The sequence below is a fragment of the Schistocerca serialis genome, chromosome 3, assembly GCF_023864345.2.
Source record: "Schistocerca serialis cubense isolate TAMUIC-IGC-003099 chromosome 3, iqSchSeri2.2, whole genome shotgun sequence".
In the NCBI taxonomy this organism is placed as follows: domain Eukaryota; kingdom Metazoa; phylum Arthropoda; class Insecta; order Orthoptera; family Acrididae; genus Schistocerca; species Schistocerca serialis.
In genome coordinates, this window is record NC_064640.1 from 247,474,378 (window position 1) to 247,493,548 (window position 19,171).

Here is a 19,171-nt window from a genome sequence, read left to right on the forward strand (position 1 = left end):
TGAGAGGTACTCATAAAATGCCCTCGAAAGACTGAAGACTACAAACTAAATATTTTTGTACCCTTCATTAGGAACTCTCATGTACCTCACAACACTGTAATATCAATGCAAGTTAATGAACAAAATATATTGCAGAGGATGAACCTGAGATGGAAACTTTCTGTAACAGTCTTCTAGGTCACTTACACACAGTCTTTTAATGTGCACAAAGCCATTTTTTTCTCAAGACAAAAATTCGTGACTTATTTATTAAAAGAAAAGTGAGGAAGGGAAACGAAGGGAACACTGCTACATTCCCTGTTGTGATAGAATATTCTTTCCCTTTACCAAATTTGAATGTTTCATTACGAGTTTATTATAGCAAGAATGTTTAATAACTATGTGACCTGCTGATATTTTAGTACAAAGAAAATAGTGCTGGTATATATTTTTCCCGTTTGTGTGTTTTTAAAATTATTTTACACATATACATGTTTGTTTACATTTTAAATACAAAACACGAAAGAATTCTATTATCCGTTTAGGGTTACAGAGTAAACTAATCAGAAGATGCTAAGTTTCCACTGTATTTCATTCTGTGCAAGCGGAGTATATAAGCACCTCAGAAAATGGCAGGCTGTCACTATTAAATACCTTGTGCAGTTGTTCATGCCTTAAGCTTTTACAAATTCCCTAAAACAGTTGCCACTTTTTGAAGATTTCACATTCAATTTTCTAAGGAATATTATCTACATGCAATGATTCATGGGAGACAGATCATCATGGAAGGACTTTATTTTGCTCTTTTCAGTTAGCTTTAATGCGCTATTCAAGTTAATCACTCAAACTTGCACTTACTGAGTTATAACTTTAAGAAATGTCAATAACTATCATGCAGTAATAAATATATCATGATTCTTTTGCGAATTTTTAGCAGATTTCATCAACAACTTGGTATGATTAGCACCTCCAGCAGTAACATAACCATAAACCGTTGCCAAGTCACAGATCTAAACAAAGGAAAGGAAAGAGTTAGGTCTCAGAGTTGCATTCAGAGAAAGGAATGATTATGCACTTAACCTTCCTACAAATACGTGTAAAGGTTTATCTTCCAAATTTACTGATTTCTGGCAACAATAAGAGAAAAAATTCCATCTATTATGAATCTTTTCTAAGTTATTCTGCAAAAGCATTAGCCTTAGATTTTTGAACGTTTATGTGAGTATTTCTTATTTTAAAATTTACTGCATTTCATTGTAGTTTTTCAGTGCACAGATTCAATGTGACATAGCACCACAAATCAATCATAGACTGAACACTACTGATCAAGAGTATTTCAATTATGTGATTTTAAGTGGAGAGCAACATAAACTTGCCAAGATGGAACTTTTACACACACACACACACACACACACACACACACACACACACACACACAGAGAGAGAGAGAGAGAGAGAGAGAGAGAGAGAGAGAGAGAGAGAGAGAGGAGGGGGATATATATATATATATATATACACATAAACATGTCGGGTAAAGGTTATCTCATAAAATTTGAAGCAGTAGCTGTAGGACAATCCCGGGCATTACTCTCAATCTAGTGCAAGTTTGAATGAGTTACCTTAAAATACTTAACTATGTTTCCAACTATATGCAGCATATCAATTGCAGTACCAGTTGTAGACTACTTCTCTTCTGCAAAGTAGTGACTGCCTACCACACAGCACAATCCAACATGCGATATTCGCTTTTTCATATAACACACCTATCGGACTTTGGAACCAACTGTTAGCCCACTTCTGATTATCTGTACATGCAGTAGCTATTTTAATACTGTTCTTCATTCAAACTGGCTAAGCGAAAATGTATACTGTCATTACAAATCATTATTCCACCAAAATTTTATATACTGCATTCTTTAAATGGAAGCAAAGGGTTACACGTGGAAAATCACACACGACGTCCTGCAAAATGTGAGCACAAGCCATGGCACTAATCTTCTACCCACCATGCTTCTGGGTAGCTGACATCTGCACGGACAATCCACAACAAGTCTTACCGTTTCCTCCTGTTCTTGCTCCTTTTCATCCTTCTCAGATAAATGAGCTTCCCCCTTTTCCTCGAGTTTCTTGGGAGTAACAGGAATGCCCAACACCTTGGGAATGTTGTTCTCATATGTAGAGAGGACGTTGGCCCGATTTTTCCAAATGGTTGCGACGGTCGAGCTCGCGAGACCTAACTCGCGGCTAACTTCTGATTTCGTTTTCCCCGTCTGGATTTTTTGAATGATGTTCATTTTTTGCTCAATGGTGAATGCAAGCCTCCTCCGACCCTGCAGAGCCAGCCATAACATAAATGGTACCTGACACAAATTGCGAACTATAGTGTTAATGGTTATCACACAATCCAAGACTCTACACATGTGACTAGGCTACTTTGTCAGGGTCGGGAGAGGCTGTTACTGAATTCAGGACATTGTGTTCATCTTTCACTGTTGCATGCACCTGTTCTACAAACAACACCTTGCTTGGAGTTTCCAGTAACTCTGAAACTTGTGTTAACCCAGGAATCCAGTGTGGAAACTAATTCTACAGGAAACGCTGGTACTATGTTAACATTGTTTACGTACGGTCGAATTTCTCAAATTTCTATGTGGAAAATGAATGTTTGACACTACAGAATTTTATCAGTGCAGTATGTGAAATAAGTGTGGCAGTCTGTATGTGAGAAGCTATGATTAGTAAAATAAAAATTACACTTCTCATCCAAGGAACACATTAACAGAAACAAACAGATGTGTTGGAATTTAGAGGGAGAAGACAATGTGCTAGCTCATTCATTTCCATTTTATCCTGGCCACTAATCTAAATGCAGGCATGACACTGTCATGGGGTTACATCTCTTTGAATTAGGATGTGATTGCTGTCCATACATTCTTCATGTCATGCCATTTTCTATGAGTTACACTCACAGTTTTCCATTTACCAACTGTCTTTACCTCCCCAGACATTTACTTTATTTGTCCAAGGCTGAATGTCTTGTCCTTCATCTTAGATATTTCTTACAAGAAGTAAAATGGTGTGCTAAATTCATTTAAAGTTCCATTTTCTACATCCATCAATTATCAGGTTGTGTAAAACAGTTCTAACTGAAGTAAAACATGGCAGCAATCTTTGCAGAAAGAAAAAGAATATATCAGGTATTTATATGTCTTGTTTATCATAGCCACTGACTTCCTGTAAGCACAGTTGGATGGTTTGAGTAAGTACGTCATCAACCCATAGGAATAGTAATTAGAATGGAAGGGATCACATCTAAATCGTTGTACGGATGATAAAGAAATGCACTAGAACGTACCCGAATACATATACTTTTTTCTTGGCTTTTAATCTAACTACAACTTCTTGTAAGATTGCAGGACTGACAGAAGTATCTTCCACCTCTCATCCTAACATGTTCTCAAAATTTGAAATATCCATCTTTTTCCGAGCCAAAGAAAACTTCAGTGTGTCTATCCCCACTCCTGACATATGCTGTGTCTGCCCCCACCTCACCACACTGTAGTCTGCTGTCCCCTCACACTCTGATGTATCACCATATTGCATTGTCACAAGACAAAATTTCTATTTTGTAATTATATTTTAAAACAGCAATAAACGATGTATGGCCCACAGCCTGGAGCAAGTCCACTGATGAGATTTTACTATTGTGGCTTGCGCCAACAGAAATAAATGTCTCAAATCTATAGACAGCAAGCCTTAACTCACCTCATATTTAAAACGAGTGAAAATTTTATAATGTTGAACTAATTAGAAACTACAATGTAAGTTCTTCGGGCTGCAAATACATTTGCGAGCACTTGTTCTATTCCAAACTTCACGACACAATATTTTTACTTCTTTTTTTAAGAAAACATAAAATAATTGGGTGATTTTGGTTCTTGATATGTTTAATTACTCTGTATACGGTTGTCTTAATAATACCAATAATGGTCATAAGCTGCACACAAGCACAAGTGGAAACACTACACCTCTTCCTGAGTAGTACATGTAAACCAGACAGTACATACTATTAGTGACATCGTTGCCAAGTATTCTAAGCCACAGCTAAACAGCTACACTTCTTAGCAGTCTTCTGATGGGACAGAAACAAAATAAGCTAAATCTGACAGCAATTACTATTACCATGTAACTCCTAAATAGGCTGCCAACTTCGATAAATTTGCAATTTTCATGAGTTGAGTATAAATTATAAAGTTATGATGATAACAATACAATATATACATTGCACCACCATTGGAAACTGGCAGAGAATTAGACCAACCCAAATAGATTAATATGTCAGTAACTATAAATGTGAAGATCAACTGATTTGTTATTCATTCTTAGCACACATAGTGCAATCTCTAGAGGAAACAGGTTGGACCCTAATACCACAGCTTGTAACTCACAAAATCGCTTGTCTCAGCAAACCTTAAATTTACTTTTTGTAATGTGAAGGAGGTATGACAGATACTCTAATTACATTTCTTGGGATCAGATGTCAAGAATGAGGTCCAAATTTATTGTCTTCATCCTTACACCAGTTTAATGGCTTACTTCACCAGTTCAGTCAGATATTGCTATTTAGGATCCTCTTCAAGTAAAGCATCAGGATCTTGTCAGTTGCTTTACAGCCTTTTTGCAGCACAAAGTCCTCTCAGATGTATGATATCTGAATTTTTGGACCATTACATCTTGTTTTGATGAATCATACAAAGAATGAACTCAACAAGATCCCAACACTTCACTAGAATAGTCATATTGAAAGTATCAAAATCCACAATAAGAACAACTACGATCATCAATAATAATGGTCTCCTCTTTCTTGTACAAATTTCAACTTCTTTTTGCTGTTTCAGATGGGCAAACAATTGTACTGCAGAAGAAATTAATGATTTCTGCCTGGAGAGGAAAGGGGGATGGGGGTGTGCAGATGAAACATCCATATGCTGACTGCAGGACTACTGTACAAAACGGTTTAAAATTTTCCTCTCACAACATACACTGGTCGTCTTGGTTCGATGTCCAGTTTTAGTGATAATGATCAATCAACTTCATTTCTTCATGGAGAACTCAGACCTACCAAGTTCATTTTGATTCATTCATCATAAAACTTCCATTTTACATGCATAATGTGCACTGAACTGTGAACAGAATCTGTAACTGTGTATGTGATAAGAAAGGTGTTAGTACAGATATGATATTATTAAAAAGGATGGTTAACTGGTTCTAATTCAACAAACCTATCTATGTGCCATGGCTGACTAATAACAAACCTGCATGCTACTATAGCAAGCTAAACTACACAGACAGAAATGACAAAGATGGTAAGTAAAGGAAGAAGAAATTTAGTTTATTTAAAATGCTGTCATTACCTCCATCATTTGCAGATTACGTTGCTCACGCTCTCTTCTCATAGCTTCCTGCTTCTCACACCTTTCTTGCTCTTTAAGAAACCTGCAATAAGATGCTGCAAGTTTATCTAATGTAAATTACGTACAGCACTGTGAATGGACTCTCAGCTCTTGTTCTAAACAGTTATTGAATGAGGCTGAACAGAGACTGTCAAGTTTTAAACTGATATTCACTTGTGTACGAATTAGCCATAGTAGTTCTTCATTCACACTTTGCATTATCTTGACCAATAATAACACATGACCAAACACTAGGAAAGAAATCATTTCTTGTTTTGTTTTTTCTGCAGCACATTTTTCAACATTTTTAGAAATATCATAAAGTTTCAGTTGCACCATCTGATGAAAGCCAGCCACATTTAAGGGTTTTGTTATTTTAATACTTGAATTATAGGTCTGATTTCAGTAATGCCAAAATTTAATATGTGCATTCAGTGCACTGGAAAGGTAACCGAGTTGGTCATGCCACTATTAATGTCAGTATATTGTCCTGACAAAAAACTAAAAGTGGTTGTGGCCTATTCCCAGGAGTCATACTTCAAAAATATAAGCATTTTCCTTCTTTCTGTCTCAGTCTTTTCCACAACACAATACCCTGATACAGCAGTAGCCTTCATAGTCCTTAACCCTTATAAAAATGATTGCTGGAGCACTCAGAGTGTCACATTCCAAAAGTAATTGTGCATTTTCAAAACGTTTTAATTTTTGCTCAAATTACAACTTACAGCGACAGTGTAAATTACTGCATTGTAAGAGAAGCATACAGTGCTTCATATTTATTTGGGAGGTAGAAGAAGGCTACTGAATAAAGATCATCATTTTAACAAAGTAACTAACTATGATGATGATGATAGTTCTGAAACTGAAATTAACAGGTGTAATGAACACAATTCAGAAAGAAAATTATTAACTGCTTCAAATTCTGAAAAGCTATGTTGTGATTGATGGTTTTCTCATTGGAAGTGATAAGGTTTGTTCACAAAATGGAAAAATGTAGTATCCTATGACTATGATGTCAATGAGTCACAGCTGGAATTGGTTAACTCATACGAAGACCTGGATGTAACACTTGGTTATGAAATGAAATGAGCAAGCAGGTTCAGACATGGGTAAAGCAAGCAGTAGACTCTGGTTTACTTGTAGAATACTGGGTAAATGCAATCAATCTACAAAAGAGATTGCTTACAAAACACTCATGTAACGATACTAGAATATTGCCCAAGCGTGTAGGTCACATATCAAATAGGGCTAACAGAGGAAACTGAACATTAACAGAAAAGGGCTGCACAAATGGTCACAGTTTTGTTTGGTCCATGGGAGAGTGTCACAGGGATGCTGAAGAAACTAAACAGGCAGACTTTTGAAGATATATGTAAACTATCCTGCAATGTTCCTGTGGTCATGCATGCATGTCTAAAGGAATATTATATCACATTTCTTACAAATACAGGCACTGTAATATTGTATCTACCAACAAAGTTTGAAGAACCAGCTTTAAATGATGACCCTAAGAATATACTTCAACCCCCTACATACCTCTCCTGTAGGGGTCATGAGGACAAGATTAGATTAATTACAGCATGCATTAAAGGATTTAAATAATCATTCTTTCAGCACTCCATATGTGAATAGAATGGAATGGGGAAAAATACCTAATAACTGGTACAATGGGACATACCCTCTACCATGCACTACACATTGATTTGTAGATGTAGAAAGTTCTGCCAGTATTTCTCTAGGATCAAACAGAAGAGCTAGTTATGTAACAAGTGAACCTTCTGCTTTTGTGTGACACCCAGGTGTACGTAAGTGTGCCCAAGCTGAAAACATCTCTGACCTGAATCATGGCACTATTACATTTACTTTACTTAACTGGAATGAAGAAAGCTACACACACCAATGTAATACACTTGTGGAGTAAGGCTGCTACATGAATGGAAAATTACATTTTTATGTTATACTCCTAAGATCCAGATCCTGAACAACCTTAAAAATTTTACAGACATCTTTATCTGCTTCCGAGATACAGGAGTTCAAAGTTATCCTACTTCTTCACATAAAATCTGGTGTGCGGCAAAAATGTAGTTTATAAAGTGATGTAGCATGGAGAAATATGCTGTAAAGTGTCTCCATGATCATCACAAGTATTCTGGGAACCTCATGTTGTTGTACTGAAGCACATGCAAAATTTTTGTGCATGTAAAATCAGGTCTGAAGTGTAAAACTAGGTTTGCATTATCTCAATTTCACATATGTAAATTACCAAAATTTTACTCGTGTGTAAAGTTATTTTCATATGACTGACATGCCCTGCCATAGCAGGGAAAAGAAGGGTATCAATAAAGAACTGTTCCTATCAGAGCACAAAAAAGGCAAATATGCTCCTGTTTAAAAGACTGAAAAGTGGGGTACCAGCAGCCTCACACTACCTTCCTCAGCACCTTTAAAGACTTTCCCAAACATTTTGGGATGTAAACATATTCACACTGTTTTATACTGGAAGAGGAGACAGTGACAGCGGGAAAGAGACAGAAAAGTAATAGATATTGAAAGATGGTAGACAGTGGTTGTAGTATAGAAAGAGCGAAGGAGAGAATAGCAGTGAAAGATAGGAACACAGTTGACAGTGACAGAATTGTACTAGGAAAAGAGTGAAAGTGACAGTGACAATGGAAGTGGAATAAAGAGAAGGAGGAAGTGGAAGTAGGTGACAGCCAGTGATACTCAGAAACAGAGACCATGTCAATGACAATGGGGAAGAGAGAAATAGTGACAGTGAGAAGACAGAGTAGCAGTGGGAAAGAATGAATGAGACAGTAGCAGTAAAAGAGAACATGAGGGAGAGAGTGAGAGTGAGAGGAGACAGTAGTAGTAGTAGTAAGAGGAGGAGGAGGAGGAGGAGGACTGAAGGAGACTGTGGCTGAGAGTCAAAAAGACAGTGACAGAGACACACAAAGAAATAATGACAAGGAGTTGCGCTGAATAAGTGAGTGAGAATGGGAAAGTGACAGTGATGGGTATAAGCAACATACAGTGATAGGCTAGTAGGTGTGAGCAAGTTTCCGCTAGGGTAGCTTGTAGGAATGAGGCCAGTTGCACGTTAAAAACTGTGAATATGTTGGCATTCCAAAATTTTTGGGAACATTTTTAAAGGTGCTGAAAAAGGCAAAATGAGCCAGCTGGTACCCCACAGAGTCTTCTAAAGGGGAGCATATTTGTCTTTTTTGTTCTCTGATAGGAGCATTTCTCTGCTGGTTAAATGATGCATATCATCTCGTTTAGTGCTAACACCAGTTGTGGCTCATGCAAAATTTCACCAATGTGCAACCATGAGGTGGCCTATAGCCTTTTGACTTACAAGTGTATTAACTGTATCTACACTGACTGTATTAATTTTACATATATAAACTGAGCGGGTTAAGTATGTTTAAATTTTATAATTGATCATTTAACATTATGAGGAATAAAATAAGAAAAAAAATATATGGAACCAGCAGTAATCAAACCCACACTATTGAATCCCTAGTTTGTGACTCCACACTCTAAACAAGTTGACTACCACACCCATCTGACAACTGTCACTGAAATTTTCTGCGTAAATCATTTTTTCCTATGGGCCAATCAGGTGAAATATTCTAGGAACTTGAAAGGGGCATTTACCTGTTTCTATTAACACAGTTTGAGCCAATTGGTGAGCCTCGTGTCATGTGGACTTGTTGTTAGATTTAAATTTGAAGAAGATCTACATAGCTCTATAAATCTCACTTTTCCTACTAAGATCTACAGTACTAGAAAAGGGCCTCTTCAGAATCATCTACAGAAAACACTTTCATACTAAAAGAAGGTAGCAGTTTAGACTTTTGCTGTATTAATTATATTTGTTCACACGTAGTTTCAGCCTTGTAGGCCATGCTCAAGTGATTTTGTGGTTCTGCAGTAGGAAACTGTGCCTTACATATTAAAAATTCAATATCTTTAAATCTGTGTTTTCTATTTGTTTTTGTTCACAGATGCTGTCTTGCTGGTTTGACAGCTTGACATTTGCGAAGTTATAATAGCTTTGTAAATGTCAAGCTGTCAAAACAACAAGACAGCATTTGTGAACCAATATGAATAGAAAACACAAATTTAAGATGATGACACTTCAATATGTAAGGCATAGTTTTCACTTGCAGGACCACAAAATTACTTGAAAATGGCCTAGAAGGCTGAAACTAGCTGTCAACAAATAGAATTAATTCTGCAAAAGTGGAAACCGTCACCTTCTCTTAATAAATTCCTTGTTGTGGTAATGGGGAAATAAAATAAAATAAATAAAATAAAATATTCACCTTTTTCCAACCATCTATGGCCTTTAGAATTACAAAGATAGTAATCGTAACTAAATTGAACAAATTAATTTTATGTACATAAACTGAACTGTTTAAATAATTTAAATTTTATAATTGATTGTTTAACACTGCAATGAGTAAAATAAAATTTTAAAAATACATTAGTAACAGCAGGAATCAAAGTCGGGCCAACAAATTACAAGTCAGGGCTTGTAACCACTTGCCCATGGTGCCAGTCTTTCAACTGGTCCTTATATAATCATACTTACTCCATGCTTGCCCATTATGTTACACACAATTTCAAAGAAAAATGTTGACCTGGTGCTGTGAGCATTGAAGCACTCATGGTGCTGAAGGGGTGATGTCACATCAGAGCATGCACAGACCAAAATAGACAACTGCATTGCTTCTCTGAGTTTCTCGTAGCATGGATTATCATCATTTCAGCACTCGACACTTGTTTCTAGTTATAGCAGAGAGAGTGCTACAAAACGTGATTTCCTCCATTTTATTTTCATAGCAGCATGCATTCAAAGAGAGACGACATAATTTTAGAGTGATTTCGGCTAGCGTTCGAAGAGAAATGGCACAATTTTAGTGTCACTTCCAGCTCACAGTCAAAGAGATATTTACACGTGATAACTGGCCACCACTGATTAACACACAGTATTACAGGAGGCTGTACCTAGCACTAAAAGTCAGTGTTATGGTGAAAGACTGGGCTGGAAGTCAGTGTACAAACAACAATAAGAATCTTACCTAACATGTTCTTTGTGCCGTGCAGCCTCTTCCTTAGCTAAGCGTTTAGCTTCTTTGGCAGCCAATGCAGCTTTCTCTCGTTCCTGTTGTTGAACTAACTTCTGTTCTTGTGCTATACGTGCTGCTTCCAAGCTGAAACCAAATGATCTTTACCGCAACAGTCACTTTAGTTTTAGGAGACATGAGCCATTAATGACATAGGTAAATCTCATGTTTTATTATAATGTGAACTTCATGTGTGGGAAATAATTAAATAATTACACTATTTTATGCTTTTCTTTTCTTTTAAACAGCACTGTACTTTACTAGGCATGTTGCTTCTGGAGGTGGCATACCTTTGCCTTCATCTGACCTTTGAACTGACTTGGGTCAACCAGTTAAAGTCCACTGTTTAATGTGGACTCCAAACCAAAGTGCAGCTTGGAATTTTTCACAGTAACAAATCATTACCAAGGACAAAAAATTGATACATAAGAGAAAAGAATTCCAGCATCAATTCAGGATTGAAACAAACATTTGTAGTCTGGAGTTCACTAACTTCGTTATAGAGCCATCTTGACCATGTTGTACCAACGTTCATTTCATCCCCACAAGTGTATTAACCTATTTTTATTCAAATATCAAATGCTTATTTTACAATGCTGTTCAAATACATGTTGAGTTTTATGGCAGAGAAATACCACAAATACAAAAAATGTAACATTATACTTCTTACCGTTGAGCATTAACTGCTCGGGATTTATGGCTACGAGCCTGTCGCAATTCTTGCAGTTTTTGGGCAACCTGATCTTCAGTTAGTTGAACCATCTCATCAGTACCAGGAACCGGTTGCAGAAATTCCCCAACTAAAACTCTGCAGCTGAAGCTGAAGTTATCTCTTGACAATTCTGTTATATTTTTCTTCTCCAGAAACTGCAACATAAAATTTAGCTTTCAACAAAATTGCCAGTAACTGATGGGCAGTTATATAAATGGATACCACCTGACTGAACAGTCTAACAGACATTAATAGTTATAGATGCATCCCCATCAGGTGTAGTGATAACAGGTCCCATTGGACAGCCCATCAAAAACTGAACACAGATAAACAATGAAAAGAGGAAGAAGGTGTACTGGACAGTGAAAGAAAAGTAAAATAAAAACAGTGAATGCTCCAAGAACAAGAAATGCAATATAGAGCGGCCAGGAAAAGAGATGGCGTCTTGTTTAAGTGGTCACGGCGATGTTCTGTTGAGCCAGTGAGCCATGTTCAAACCACCCTCATGCCAAATTCCCGCCCTCCACAGTTCACTTTATTAAAATTTGTGTCTGTTTCGTGGTGTAACATCTGTTTGCAACAGCGAGGTGTAAGGTAGGGACCTATAATGGCGGTTAATTCTGCACAAATACTCCATTAACAGCTGAAAGGAAGAAGCTTTCAAATGGGAACTGCAAAAGTCTGATGACAAAGCAACAAGTCAACCAAATCCTCCACTGGAAAACATGTCTGGTGTGTCATACATGGCATTAATGACAGTAGATGTGTCATATGATAGGAATTTCTTATTGACGTACCAATTTGTATGACTGGTAAGTGAGTGAGATATGCCTCCTTGCCCGACATAGGAGTTCATATGAATGTGAATGTGATCGCTCCCAAGGAAATGATGAAAATGTAATAGTTTCTCACATAAGCTGCAAAAAATGAATGCAACAGTTTCACAATCACACAGTTTCTCTCTGTTCTGTAAAAATTATCTTTTTAATGTTTTTGAAGCTGCGTTCTATTTTGGAAGTCTTGACTCTTGAATTCCTTTGCTGTAACATAGTTCACACCTGTTTACTTGTTGTTTTCATTTCTGTGAGATGTCTATGTGGTATCTCACCTGCTCTCACTGTTCATCATATTTACTTGCGGTGGTAACATATTCTTACCACATGACTCATATTCTATAACCAATGTACAGTATGACAACTGCCAAGACTGCAGAAATATAACAAACATCCCAATGACCGGACAGTCAGTTCATAATGTTGTGAAAAAAGAAAATAAATGGCACGGGGGTTTTGAATACTACTCGCCTGCCTCGCAGTCTAATACCACAACCACTTACCCATGATGACCTAGCTATTTCAGGCTGCTCTTTATTGCACTTCTTGTTCTTGGACCATTCACTGTTGCTGTTTTGCTGCTTTCACAGTTCAGTACACCTTCTTCCTATTTTAGGCTTGGTATGTGATTCACTGGGCCATCTGACCACTAAATATGAGGAGGGGGGGGGGGGGGGGTTGCGATAGGCAGTTTCCCTTGCAAGGATAATAAAGGCCAGGTTGTACTTGTGTGTTAAAAATAACTAGGTGGCTTGTAAAATAAAATAAAAATGGTTGTTCTTTGTTACTGTAAATCAATCAATGGTGTTTGGCCAAAGTTCATCTCATGTACTAAAGTTCTGTAAAGGTAGATAATGATCATTTTGTAATAATCAGTAGATTACAACTGACTCATTTTTCAAAGTTCTGTCACATTTACGGTTAAGGAAGCACCCATCACATTAGCTCTCCCAATAAAATACTTAAATCCAATCAAAAAAAGTTACTGAAACCTTCGAATGTGAAAGTAATCATAGTATATTTAAAGGGGAAAACTGATGATGTAATGGCATATTAGAAAACCATGTTGTACACATATGTACTACGGAAACAGATAAAAAATATAGGTGCAGATAAATCATACGTGAAACTGACTGTTCAGACAAAGTAAACAGTCTGGGATACGGCTTTGAAAGAATGTAATTTTATTATGAAAATTTACACTACATGCACAGCAGAAAATTTTCACACTTGCTTTTTATATATGGATTACAAAATTTGTTTGAGTGGGTGATAAAGGAAAAAACTGGTAAAGCTATACAAGAAAGAACTTTTAATAATCTGACATGTTCCATAAGACAGTGAGAAATAGAAGAACATAAATTTCAATTAAAGAAGATGCAGCTTTTTCCTTTTGTTGCAGTTTACTCCTATTTAAGATAAATGATGCCCAAGATAATGATAAAGAATTTATGTAATTTACTGTGGAGAGAAATTACAAAGGGAGTTCCACAGTATTCAATCATGTACTCTCTATAATTCTTGAAACATGTGAATGATCTTCCTTATCAAGTCAAAATAAAAAGTAAAAAAGAAGTAATAATGTTTTATGAGACAACAACATTCATCAACTTACCAAAAACTGAAACAGCAACAAGTGGCATGCAAGTGTCAGATACATGAATTGCATGACTTTTAATAAGCAAAAGGGGCTCTTCTGTCTTCAATAGTTTTGACATTTCATTTTATATTGAACAGGTAGCGGAGACAATTCTTTTTGTGACAATATTAGTATCATTATTGAGCCAAACTTAGAAGCATTAAAAGAATTAGGTATGAGTATGCTTTGGAAATTTGTCAACTGCTTTTGTAGAAACATCCTAAATGCAAAAAACATGCCTCCAATTGAAATCCATAGAAGAATGAAAGCTGTGTGCAAAGATGACTGTATCGAAATCAGTAACATGCAATGTTGGGTTGCTAGGGCTCATAACAAAGGAAACACTGATGCTAAACACTATGCATGTGACAGAGCTTCATCTGTTTCCAAAACTTAAAGAACAATTTTGATGATTTCACTGCAATAGTGATGAAGCAGTGCAAGCAGAAGTGAAATTGTGCCTTTCTCAACAAAGCCAAACACTCTACAGTGATGGTATCAACAAAATGGTCACTCATTGGGCGGAATGTGTTCATCACAAGGGTGACTATGTTGAGAAATAAGTATGTAGGCATGACGAAGAAACATGTATAATGTTAATAAAGTTTGTTTTATTTAAAGAGCTTTAAGAGTTTCCACATAAGAAATTTGGGGGCTTTACATTTTAGCATGCCCTCATAAAATGACTAGGGACAGAAGCTTTGATGACCAAAAAGTTGCAAATTTTGGGGGGTAAGAAAAAATAGTAAGTCAAGATATTTTACATTTCTTCAACTACTGGTATACTTGGGATAATATTATGATACAGCTCTTAATTTAAGCAAAATGTAATCACAGCACACATAAAATATGAAATACCTGTGGGTTTTAACAGATTTACACCAAGTAAGCATCTGCTTTAACAATCAGGAATAGAAGGATACAATATATTCCAGTTTGAGAGAAACACACGCATTCACTAGCACAATGCTAGAAGCGAACATGGTCTTCACTATCATTTACATATTTTGTTTTTGAATAACAAATAACTGTTTCATTCATAAATAAATGTGTTAAATTCGCTCATTGGTTACTGAGCAGAATCACACTACCATGAACACACTGATGGCCGAAGTACCTATTATGTATGGCATGGATAACAGTTACACCAGACAGAAGAAAATCCACAAGGAAGAAGAGGATTAGGCCTTCGCATCCCATTCCTGAATGTGTAATTCTAATTAGAGCACAAGCTCAAATGTTGTAGGATTGAGAAAGAATTTGGCTATGACTATTTCAAAGAAATCGTCCCACATTTGCCTTAAGCAATTTAGGTAAACATGTAACATCTAAATATGTACGGACAGGCAGAGATAAACTATATAAGGTTGTGGTTGGGTGTCATAGGTTTCTGTTGGTATGCTGCCTGCACTGCAATCTGCACTATTTCCATTCAAAAGTTCCAGTAGGCTTAGGCTCAATTCTAAGTATGACATATGCAATATTTAGCTGGGGGGTCACATCTACCATATGGGAAACAGTTGTATATTTTGATTTACATGATCTGCAACAATGGATTCTTAACCAAATTGGTGCCTTCCAGTTGAGCAGTTCCAAAGAATTGTCACAAAAACATTATCCAATCATACCGCCACTCTAGTAAGACTCCTTGCCATGTAAATGTTTGCTCTCATATAATCACTCTTTCCTCTCTCTCTCTCTCTCTCTCTCTCTCTCTCTCTTTCTTCAAAGAGTGACATCTATGTATGATTTTACTGCTGTAGCCAATATGATCATTGTAATTCAAGTCTGTAACACTTCAACTAATTGTTATTATCAAGTATGAAGTTTAAGCCATTTTAACAATTTCACCTGATTGTATAAACGAGTACAAACGTTTAGCTGTTTTAACTTTCCAAAATTGGATTTATATACCACCTGAAGTACACACACATATATTCAACACCTCAAAACAAACACCTCCAAATGCTTTAAACAATTATTCTGTAATAATGTTGTTACGATGTATATTCTTCGCACTTTGCGATTATGTCTTTTTTTCTGCTATACGAACCTTGCACCCAGCTGATTCTAGACGCCATATTTGTTTACAAATGTGGCAGTATACATGTGATGTGTTACGACAGCAAAAGGAACCTGTGACCACTGGAGGTACTCTAGTTTACTTATTAAAGTTTACCGTTAGATATCACTTTAAATTTTTGTCAAAAGTAATCCAAAACCATATTCTGAAATAGTGTCTTGTTTCTCCACTAGGCAGTACCACAAGTTCCTCCAAAATCGTAACACAACACACACACACATATGTAATACTAACTAATGTAAATCCACCCGATGATGGAGGTTTAAACCTTCGAAACGTGTCGTGGAAAAAATAAAATGGTGACTGGTAACAGTAAACTTGTTGTTTCATTTAATGTCAGTAACAGTCACGGTAAAGCCTAACCTAAAAATGTTCGCATTTAAAGTATTTGTATTTCCAGCAATTTTTGTTGTCTGTTGCACAGCACCTTATTTGTTAAGGTCTAAGTTTTAAATGATGGGTAAAACTGAACCACTTTCCATACCTATTTTGTACTTAAGCTTACATGCAGTTAACGATCAGTTTTCTTTGACTGTGTAAAAAAACGACAAAGTTATCAATGAAAAAGACCAGATACAAGTACATTGTGAACAGAAATAACATACAACAGCCAGTTGCAAAAGCATTTAGCTGAGCAAAATTACAGAGACATTAGTGTCTGCTGCATCATGTAAGCTTTCTCGGTCTTTCCACCCGAACAACTTCAGATGTGAAAACTGCCATAAGATACTCATTCACAGATACTCATTCACAATTCATTCACATCACCTCAACTTATGCTCTCCTCATAACTCATTGTTTTTTCTTTCACTTTAATGATCTTATTGGTATGTCACCTATGTTAACATTTTAAAGGTTATGTAATCTTCCTTAATTTTTCATATTTTTATTTAGTATTTGTTCTTTTTTTCTTCTCTCACCCATGACCACTTACATCTCTGCTATGACTCTCTTTACCTTAAATTGTAGTTGAGAACCAAAGTTCACACAGAGCATTTTTACAACAATCCCTATGACTCATATTTTTTAAAAGTGTCAACAAATATAAATTGGGATTAATACCTTTAATATTGTAAAATAATTATGTTTACAGTAAGAATATGACTGACTCCCTCACATATGAGTTTTTATTGTGCTGTCATAACCCAGCCAATAAATCTAAACTGCATTAAATATTATGTTTAATTACGTACTTCAAAAGATTCTCTGAAGGAGCAGTATGTTGTTGCCACCATACTGCTAAAGTATTATAGATGGAAATAAATAGCATGAAGGACTGTTAGTGCTTAATATCCTATCGATGTCATGGTCAATAGAAATGGTGCATAAGAGCTGTTTCACATTGTGTGTGCTTGAAAAGTATACAGGCATTTGGAAATAATTAACATGGCAGTTGGCTGAAGTAACTTACAGATTTGAAACAACCATTTATATATGTTAATTATTATAATTAGGTACCAAATATGAAGTGTCACAGTTATGTAGTAACTGAACTAACACTGAAAGGTAACAAAAAGTAGTATTAGAAATTGTCAGACACAGTAATTATGTCAAAGCTGCCTTCAACTAGTCAACTGCTGCACAAAAAGAAGACAATTTCAAATGCCCAAAATTTTTGAGGTTTTTACCTTGTCATTTCAGCGTGTCTTTAAATAAAATGATCATTATACTATGTTTCAATGTTAAAACTAGTTATTCAGCTTCAGACATCTACAATGAAGGTGCAGAGCCTACAGTTTAAGTTTAAGAATTTCCTGGTACCTTCATACTTCACAAACTTTGTTCAGCACATCAAAAATACATATGGAATATATTAATAAAATGTTCAATACGTTAAAACATAAGAACTAAAAGAAACTTACCCGAACAACATCTTGACACTGCCTAAAGCGGCGTCCACAAGGTGAAATGTAGCACACCTCACCACGCAGAAGCCCGGCTCGACTGAGTGTGCCCAGAATTGTCTCTCGCTTCCAACCAAGCTCCAACGGCACTCGCAGTGCATGGACCTCTTGCTCCCGTTCAACTTTCCGGCGCTTTGGGGGAGGCTCAGCTTCTGGTACATTGACGACAGCTGAAATGCATACATCTCAAATTTATGAAAAGACTATTCTCAATTTCACATTATGTTATTTGTTGCAACATCAATCTTGCATTACATAATTGATTATTGTAGTATTTGCTTTTATTTTTTAAGTACAATAATGGAGAGTTCTCATAAAATATACATAATTTAGGAGTAAAGGTAACAACTCACCAAACAGTAGAGGCACTGAGTTGTACACACACACACACACACACATACACGCACGCACGCACGCACGCACACACACACACACACACACACACACAAACAAACTTGTATGGTTACACTGTCCTGGCCAAATACACTTTGCTGAGACTGTAGTTCTGCAGGGTTGTGTTGGGTGGAGTAGCTGAGGGGAGAAAAGAGGCAGGGAGCAAGAAGGAAAGTTCGGGAAGCGTAGCTGTCAGATGGGAGGGAAGCAGCGGGTGCACAGAATAGGAGTGTAACATGAGTATCGGTGCTGACGAATTTGTGCAAACCATGATGCCGATAATGTGGATGAGTGGATTGGGAGGCAGTGACAGAATAGAAGACAGGGAGCCTTTGGGGAAGAGGGTGTGGATGCAGGTTGAGTGAAGTTAGGGTGAAAATGGTTGTGGGGCAGTGTGCTACTGGCAGTTGAGGCCACGAGGGTTATTGAAGCATTGTATGTCTCCAGAAGCCTAACTTCATTCATCCTGCAGCCATACCCTCCTCCTCACAGTCTTCCCTCCCTCTGTCCAGTCACCCTCCCCTAACCCACTCCTCCACATCATTGTCACTGAACACTGCCAGTACTGGTGTCACATTCCTATCTTGTGCACCTGTTGGAACCCCCTCCTGCATCCATATCCTGTGCACTCACCGTCTCCATCCCAGACGTCACAGCCATGAGCTGTTCTTCCCCAACCCTCCCTACCACTCTGTACCCTCTTTCCCCATTCACTAACCCCACTCAACACAGCCCCCGCCCTTAGTTCACCTTAGTAAAGCTGCAAAACTCGAGTCCCGGGACAGTTTGTTTAGTTTGTGCAATGAAGCAGCACAGGTTTGTATATACACTCCTGGAAATTGAAATAAGAACACCGTGAATTCATTGTCCCAGGAAGGGGAAACTTTATTGACACATTCCTGGGGTCAGATACATCACATGATCACACTGACAGAACCACAGGCACATAGACACAGGCAACAGAGCATGCACAATGTCGGCACTAGTACAGTGTATATCCACCTTTTGCAGCAATGCAGGCTGCTGTTCTCCCATGGAGA

At 37.0% G+C, this 19,171-nt stretch overlaps 1 protein-coding gene across 1 annotated transcript in view; it reads right to left on the reverse strand.

Moving 5' to 3' along the window:
- The window catches only part of LOC126469996 (bromodomain adjacent to zinc finger domain protein 2B-like), a 296,201-nt gene that overhangs the window by 210,266 nt on the left and 66,764 nt on the right, over positions 1-19,171 (reverse strand). The window contains exons 10-14 of the mRNA XM_050097452.1: positions 17,697-17,908; positions 11,238-11,434; positions 10,523-10,654; positions 5,394-5,475; positions 2,037-2,309 (exon numbers count right to left, since the gene is read on the reverse strand). Of these exons, the coding sequence (XP_049953409.1) occupies positions 2,037-2,309; positions 5,394-5,475; positions 10,523-10,654; positions 11,238-11,434; positions 17,697-17,908 (896 nt within the window). The remainder of the gene's footprint in view (positions 1-2,036; positions 2,310-5,393; positions 5,476-10,522; positions 10,655-11,237; positions 11,435-17,696; positions 17,909-19,171) is intronic.